At 54.9% G+C, this 7264-nt stretch overlaps 5 protein-coding genes across 8 annotated transcripts; 3 read left to right on the forward strand and 2 right to left on the reverse strand.

Annotated features, from left to right (window-relative positions):
* Positions 1-171: 171 nt before the first annotated feature.
* KVP17_001470 (uncharacterized protein) lies at positions 172-1038 on the forward strand (the record flags this gene model as incomplete). Of its 2 annotated transcripts, none has more annotated exons than XM_068516898.1 (1): positions 172-1038. In XM_068516898.1, one exon carries the CDS (start codon positions 172-174, stop codon positions 1036-1038), a length of 867 nt encoding a protein of 288 aa, XP_068379290.1. The 2 variants fall into 2 exon arrangements, with proteins under 2 accessions (XP_068379290.1, XP_068379291.1); XM_068516899.1 differs by having other exon boundaries at positions 388-1038.
* A 5-nt stretch (positions 1039-1043) lies between these two features.
* On the reverse strand, positions 1044-2568 carry KVP17_001473 (uncharacterized protein; the record flags this gene model as incomplete). The annotated part of the gene is made up of 2 exons (XM_068516904.1): positions 1044-1400; positions 1429-2568. The coding sequence occupies 2 exons, from the start codon at positions 2566-2568 to the stop codon at positions 1044-1046; spliced, it is 1497 nt and encodes a 498-aa protein (XP_068379296.1).
* Positions 2569-2836: 268 nt separating this feature from the next.
* On the forward strand, positions 2837-3157 carry KVP17_001469 (uncharacterized protein; the record flags this gene model as incomplete). Its single annotated transcript, XM_068516897.1, has 1 exon — positions 2837-3157. One exon carries the CDS (start codon positions 2837-2839, stop codon positions 3155-3157), a length of 321 nt encoding a protein of 106 aa, XP_068379289.1.
* Positions 3158-3293: 136 nt separating this feature from the next.
* KVP17_001472 (uncharacterized protein) lies at positions 3294-4484 on the reverse strand (the record flags this gene model as incomplete). Its single annotated transcript, XM_068516903.1, has 1 exon — positions 3294-4484. One exon carries the CDS (start codon positions 4482-4484, stop codon positions 3294-3296), a length of 1191 nt encoding a protein of 396 aa, XP_068379295.1.
* A 58-nt stretch (positions 4485-4542) lies between these two features.
* On the forward strand, positions 4543-7153 carry KVP17_001471 (uncharacterized protein; the record flags this gene model as incomplete). 3 transcript variants are annotated; one of them, XM_068516902.1, is made up of 5 exons in its annotated part: positions 4543-4732; positions 4759-5975; positions 6004-6205; positions 6244-6479; positions 6509-7153. In XM_068516902.1, 5 exons carry the CDS (start codon positions 4543-4545, stop codon positions 7151-7153), a joined length of 2490 nt encoding a protein of 829 aa, XP_068379294.1. The 3 variants fall into 3 exon arrangements, with proteins under 3 accessions (XP_068379294.1, XP_068379292.1, XP_068379293.1); XM_068516901.1 differs by lacking the exons at positions 4543-4732; positions 4759-5975; positions 6004-6205 and having other exon boundaries at positions 6285-6485; XM_068516900.1 differs by lacking the exons at positions 4543-4732; positions 6244-6479; positions 6509-7153 and having other exon boundaries at positions 4992-6209.
* Positions 7154-7264: the final 111 nt, after the last annotated feature.

The following is a 7264-nucleotide window of genomic DNA, read 5'->3' on the forward strand; positions in this document are numbered from 1 at the left end:
TGAGCCGCATCGACGAGTCGTCGTGCCACATGAAATAATCGCGAATATAACTCATACAAAAACCGCTTCTAGGTCTTACACCCACCAGAATATCACTTGACGCATTAGCAGCTTTCCGTCATTAACAAATGGTTTGTGGAAAACATCAGATTGGTTGTTTTTGCAGCAATAATGTGCCCAATACCGACTGGAGATTCGCATGGAGATACGCCGGGATGTGGCAGCACAGATCGCTGGACACAGCACCCTGTGCCTGCAAATGTCGAATGCAGTGGAGTGGAATTTCGGCCTGCCGTCCACGAGGCACAACACGCAGACATTCATGTCACTGCACCTGTGCGTTCCCCGGCTCTGGCGGTGTGCCACACGCTGTATGGAGGGTTCGATATGTGCGGCAGACGGACCAAGGACTCAACGTCGGCCATCGAGATGGGTATCTTGCCTACTGGGTCCAAGACTCTCAAGAAGAAATTGCCACACGCACCTCTCACCGGTTGCGGCGTACCTATGCAACGCCAGAACGATCTCCTGGCTACTCAGACCAGGCACACACTCCAGCCTGCCCGACATACGTCGTTGGAGCTCTTCCAGGCCCTCGAGGAGGTGGCTGGAGTGTTCCCCATGCCGAAGAAATCAACGAGGGGGGAGTTCGGGGGGTACCGCGCTTTGGGAACGGGGGCGACGCTGCTCAAGGAGCCTACTAAATCCTTTCCACGGGACTTTCCTCCCAACTACGGCACCAGATGGAGGGCATCTTCAAAGCACCGCGTCATCAATGCTAAACAGCCCTACGATCGGTCAATGGGATCCACCGCCTCTTTCCTGCTGGCGCGGATAGCGCACAACAAAGAGTGGAAGCACTACGCCCAGGAGGAGAAACGTCAGGCTCACCCTGACGCTCGGTCTCGTTACATTTGCGACCTGCACAGCTACCCCCTGGCGCCCGAGTGCCTCGAGCCCGACCTCCGTCAGGGTTTCCCAGGCGCGATGAAGCTGGACCCGGCATGGACAAAGGAATCCAGACAGCGAGCACTGTAGATTTATCATTTGGCAACAACTTCTGACCAATCAGCGTCGGCGGATTTCACGAACTTGTTGTACTTGCTGACGTTTTTGGTCTTTCGAACGACTTTATTGCTCAGCTTTCGGAACTTGGCAACGAAAAACCCGTCCATGTCGTGGCGGTGGGGCCAGAAGCGACGCGTAAGCTTCATGCAGTCAGGGAACCGCCACTGCCCGATGGCAGTGTGGCCAGGACTGCCGATGTCAGGTGCGAAAGGCACCAACTTGACGTCCCGCCCGCTGTTGAGGATGGAGTTGACGACGCCTTCGTTCTCTTCAATAGACACACTGCACGTGGAATACACCACATATCCACCTGTCGGGCTGTTGGCATCGCACTACGTAAATATCCGCCAAGGAACCTACCAGATCAATGGCACTGAGCAGCAGCTCTCTCTGCAACGAAGCCGCCTGGACGAAGTCTCGAGGCTTGCGCTTGCTTTTCACCGAGGAGTCGCGCGCTATGATGCCCAGGCCCGTGCAGGGCGCATCCAGCAGCACGCGGTCAACTCGGGGGGTTTTCCCTTCAAGCTTACGGCCATCCATACAAAGGGTGACTGCGTTGGTGACGCCCAGGCGGTGGAGGTTGGCAGCCAGGGATTTGGAGCGCTCTGGCTGAGAGTCGTTGCAAATGAGGACGCCCTTGTTCTTCATTAACTGTGCTATGTATGTGGATTTGCCACCAGGTGCAGCCGCCATGTCCAGCACGGTCTCCCCCGCCTGTGGTGCCAGAGCTATCACTGGAATGAAGGAAGAGGCGCTCTGTAGGATATAATGACCAGCACAGTGCTCTGGTGTAGCCCCTACGGGCACCGTGGACTCTGTCACGATCAGTCCCACCTTGGACCACTCAGCCAGCGGCTCCACGTTGACTCCCCGAGCCACCAGTGCGTTGGCAAGCTCACGTCGCCGGGCCTTCAGGGCGTTGGTGCGGATTACCACGGGGCGCGGCCGTTCGTTGGCCTCATAGAGCTCTTTCACTTCCTCGGGGCTGAACATCTTCATGAAGTAGTTCGTCAGTTCTCTGTTGTAGCCGTAGAAAACGCTGAGGTCCATCGAAATTTGAGCCCGGAGGTCGTCGCGTGACAGTTCTGACGCGATAGAAGGGTCCAATCTCGCCTCCTTCCAGTTCTCCAGCAGCACCAAGGTGTCCTCGATCCGCTGCTTGACTTCCTGGAGGTCTCCTAGAAAGGCGGTCTCCTTGATCGCCCCAGCGCCGACAGTGATACGCTCATCTCCAGACTCTGCCTGCTCGTGATCTGAGGCCTCCTCGTCCTCTGAGGTTTCCTCGTCGGAATCCTCTTGATCCTGCTCACTTTCCACCAGCTCGCCATCATAGTGGTCATCGGATTCAGCGCCATTATCGGTCTCGGAGCCCTGAAATTCGTCGCAGAGAAGGTCCTCCTCCATGCCCTTGAACTCTAGCGCCTCCACATCGGATTCTTCGTCTGTGCGGAGAACCTTGGCTTTCTTGGAGATCACGGTTGAAGCCTTTCTCTTGCCCATTCTAAATGCAGAATTAGAGGCGTTCCGACGTGCCGCTGCTGCTGGTTGCCACACACATATGGCAGAAGCCAGGTTTTTGTGAAATCCGTTGATGGCGTTTGCTGCCAGAAGCACTCCAAACGTCCAACGGCTCCGTGCCCACGCCCGAATTCGAGAAGAGTCGTTGGAGGGTGTTCAAACAGGACAACGCTGCCATTAAGTAGCAGGCGGGTAATCATGAGTCCTAACCCACAGCTGCATACACTTTCATTATTCGTAAAAACGCCTAATGGTGAAGTCGATCGAGACCATCTCCGCGTTCAAGGAAGCGGTGGGAAGTGAGGGAGTGGCGGCCGTTAAGTTCTCGGCCGACTGGTGTGGACCGTGCCGCCAAATGGGACCTGTATTTCAATCGTTGGTCGACGGGACATCTGGCATCGAGGGTTACTCCGTCAACGTTGACAATGAGGACTTGGAGAAGCTCTGCGAGGAGCAGAGAATTGAGTCGCTACCCACATTCAAGTTCTTCAAGAATGGAATTGTTGTTGGTGTGGTGCTTGGAGCTAACGTGGACAAGCTCTCCAGCGCTTTTAAGCAGCATGCCGCATAAATACACTTAAGACATTGAGAGCTCTCGTTTGAAACGTGCGTGAATTTTGTTAGATCAAGCAATTACAGTGCCTGCTTCAGAACAATTGGGATTCAGCCAAATCGAGACGCAGGGCGCACAACCAAAGCTATGAAGATCACAACTGGTCCAAACGATACATGAGGGTGTCCGCCAACAGCTCACGTCTCATGGTGTGGAAAGTGGGACTGCGAATCATCATCAGAAGCGTATCGATCCCAATAGATCTTAGCAGAGCTTTAACGACATCATCTGTCGTCTTCTGCGTTCGTCGTAGTACGTATAGGGGATGGCCAGCAGAGGCGTTCGACTCGTGAAGCACGGATGTCAAGTGTGTGTCGCGAGGGGAATCGAACTCAGTAGAGATACCCTGTGCCTGCACGAACGACAGCAGCTGTGCCTCAGTCATGGTGTCGGTGGGTCGCCTTACGGACAGCAATGCGCGGAGCGCTTCGGAGACTTCCGGAGCACGTTCCAGCTGGCCGTCCTCGAAGGCGAGCACATCGAAATACTTCAGAATCACTCTATACGCACTGATCCTGTTGGTCCAGTCGTGAACCATAGCAATTGACGAGTCATCAAGGTAGGGAGCCATTGCTAGCGTGATGGCGACACGGAACCGGCCGTCTACGAGCAAGGCGGATGGGATAAATGAGTTCGCGGGCGACTGAATGGTCCGCTCGTCAGACAGCACATACCGGACAGGTGGCAATATGGCATCCTCAATGGGCTCGGTTTCCTCAATTACACTATACTGTGGCTGTGAACACGAGTGCCGGCTGAACGCGAAAACGAAGTGGTCAAACGACGCCTTCTTCACATCGGTGGCACTCTTCAGTACGGACCATCCACCAAGCTTTACACGGCTGTTCACAGCGAAGTACTTTAGTCTATCTGCCACTTGTGGACAGCTGAAGAACTTTTCGGCTTGCATCTTCTTGTGCCACTCCGGTGCCATTTCGAACGAACACACCTGTCCATCAAGCTCTCGAGCGATACAAAGAGAGAAAGTAGTACTGCCTCCGGAACCGAATTCCACGTAACGAAACTCTCTGCCGTTCGCTCTCAATGCTGCTTCGAATGCTGCTTTCTCCTTGGAGGTCATCCTCCAAGGCGACCAGACGTTATCTTGCACATTGGAGCATCGTGAGACCAGATTGTCACATTTCGTATCATTGGTCATAGACGGCATCTTCGCAGTCAAAGGTACGACGTGAAGCGGTGTGGTAGGACTAAAGTAAAGCCGGGCCGAAGTGGCTGCCAACGCAAGGCACGACACGATCACTGCCGCTGCGTGCGATCGCCTCATTTAGAAAATGTAATGTTTACTTTCCACGACTGGCTGACCCAAATTTGACAGCGGCAAAATGAGAGAGGACACATTACAGATTTTTAGAGACCTAGCCAACAGTAAGTCGGCCGGGACATGCGACGTGCTCCTAGTCCGAGATGTTAGTGATGTCGATGCACTAATTACTAGTGTAATACCTCATCCTGTCAAAGAGGACGGGGTCGTGGCGATGCCAGCGCCCGCAGTTAGGCAGCGCTACGTGTACAGTAAGGGCGGCGTACTCGCTAAATAGATCCGGCCAACGACGCGCCTTCGGATGTACTGTCCACCAGCATTGCGTACACAGACGTAGGGGGAGGAAGTAAAGTGCTCTTTCCGGGTTTGGTTCACGACACAAAGACTTCACCTGTCAAGCAACGCAACATCTCCGAATGGCGCTGTTCATTTCCATGGTCTGAGCAGCTCGCCCAGGTCAACCGGCGTGTTTTTGGGAACGATAGCTTCCTAGAGAACCAGGAGCCCACCATGAACGCCACGCTTTCCCAGAGAGACGTGTTCTGCCTCATGCCGACTGGAGGTGGAAAGTCCTTGTGTTTTCAACTCACCGCGCTGGTGACTGGCGGCGTCACGGTGGTGGTCATGCCTCTGGTGTCGCTTATGCAAGACCAGTCAGATCAGCTGCTGGCTCTGGGTGTTGAAGCGTCAATGTTCACTGCGAGCACGACTGTAGACGAACAGAGGAGCATCTACGCCGACCTAGCAGGCCGTCCGCCCTCCACTAACCTGCTTTTTGTCACTCCAGAGAAGATAACAAAGAGCGATCGTCTGCTGTCGTGTCTGGAGCAACTCAACACGAACGGATTTCTTACAAAGTTCACCATTGACGAGGCGCACTGCGTCTCTCAGTGGGGCCATGACTTCCGAAAAGACTACCTGAGCCTACGAACTCTACGTAAGAAATTCCCGACTGTGCCAATCCTGGCACTGACCGCAACGGCTACGTCGGAAGTGATGAATGATGTCGTCCGCCAGCTGCACATGCGCCGTCCGGTGATTCTCAGACGCAGCTTCGACAGGCCGAACCTCAAGTTCGAGGTGGTCCCAAAGGTGAAGAAGACGCTGGTTGACGACATATCTCGACTTATAAAGACACAGTTCGCGGGTCAGTGCGGCATTGTTTACTGTTTGGCGAAAGCGGAATGCGAACAGCTGGCGGAGGACTTTCGCCGGCGCGGCGTCTCCGCCGCACACTACCATGCAGGCGAGGAAGACCGCGCGACTATTCAACGCTCGTGGATGAATGATGTCATACACGTCATCGTTGCAACTGTCGCCTTCGGCATGGGTATCAACAAAAAGGACGTCCGCTTCGTCATCCACGCCAGTCTACCCAAGAGCTTAGAGAATTACTACCAGGAGGCGGGCCGCGCAGGTCGTGACGGCTTCCAAGCCGCCTGCATCTTGTACTACGACTACGCTGATAAGGCGCGACTCCAACATCTGACTTTTGTGAGACTGCCGCCGTTCCCGCACACAGAGCGAGGCCAAACGCGCCCCGTCCACTCAGCGGGCAGGGGAGGCCAACGTGTTGTCGATGGTGCGCTACTGCGAAGACAGCTTTACATGCCGCAGACGCTTGATATTGGAGGTGTGGGAGGCCAGGACCAGACACAGCATTTTGGGGAGACGTACGCTGGCAGTTGCGCTGTGGAATGTGACAACTGCAACCGACGGAAAACGTGAGGGAGAACTCGCTGGTCACCTAGCACGACTCCAGTCGTCCTCAACTGCAGAGAGGAGACCGTCGATATCGTGAAGATGGTTCGCACGCTGACACTTCAAAATGGCAAGGGTCAGCATTCCAGTCTAACCATACTCATGCTCAAAGACGTATTGATGGGTATGAAAACGCAGCGAGTTGGGTGGACTGAGAAGCTCCCACAGTACGGCATCTGCAAGGCTCGAAAGTGGAAATCGGCTGATGTGCTGGCGCTGCTGAAGAGAATGCTATGTGTAGGGGTGGGTCGCGCCAAGCTTCGCAGACCCAGGTGCTTTCCGAAATTCCGGTGGTCCAGCGGACTAAGAGCCGTTTCGCCAATGTCACGACTTACGTGACTGTGGGGACGACTGACCCTGCGACCCTGACTTCCTTGCACTTGACTGGTTCGAAGCCAGCGCCGCGGGCCACAGGTATGATTCCGAGACAGACGCCGTCCCCGGTAGTTTCTCCCAGCGTTCGGAAGCGACCCGTACCCAACCTGCATCGGCCGGTGAGATCGTCCAAATCCGCGCTGCCAACTGAACTCCGAGACACTTTGAGAAAACGGCTGGTGGACAAGAGAAACGAGCTGGCTCTGCTTCAAAATGTGCGCAGCGGCACCGCCATTTGTTCAATGAAGACCATCGACTCGCTAGTGAAGCAGCTGCCAGTCAGCGCAGAGGCGGTGCTGGAGTTGGACATCAAGGACTTGCGTGCCGTGGCCAAGCGACGGTATCTGCCTCCACTGGCGCGGGTTATCTTCGACTTCTTGAAAGAGAACTCATTGGACCAGCTCAGCTCAGTCCTCACCAAACGAGTCACCATTCTCAGCGATAGCGAAGCGATAAGCGACGCGTCACCTATAAGATTGCGACTGAAAGAGCAGGTGGACGAGTTGGACGGCCTGGAAGATGAGTGGGTTTGCTGATACCAAACGTGTGTCACGATAGAGTTGAGAGCTGGCCTGCCTCGAACAGGTCTTCGGGGAAGAAGGACGCACATATGACACGATCCCCAGTCAAACTGCCGTTGAATTCGT

The sequence above is a fragment of a genome (genome assembly GCF_019968985.1).
Source record: "MAG: Porospora cf. gigantea B chromosome Unknown PgB_NODE_1187_length_7264_cov_118.581, whole genome shotgun sequence".
In the NCBI taxonomy this organism is placed as follows: domain Eukaryota; phylum Apicomplexa; class Conoidasida; order Eugregarinorida; family Porosporidae; genus Porospora; species Porospora cf. gigantea B.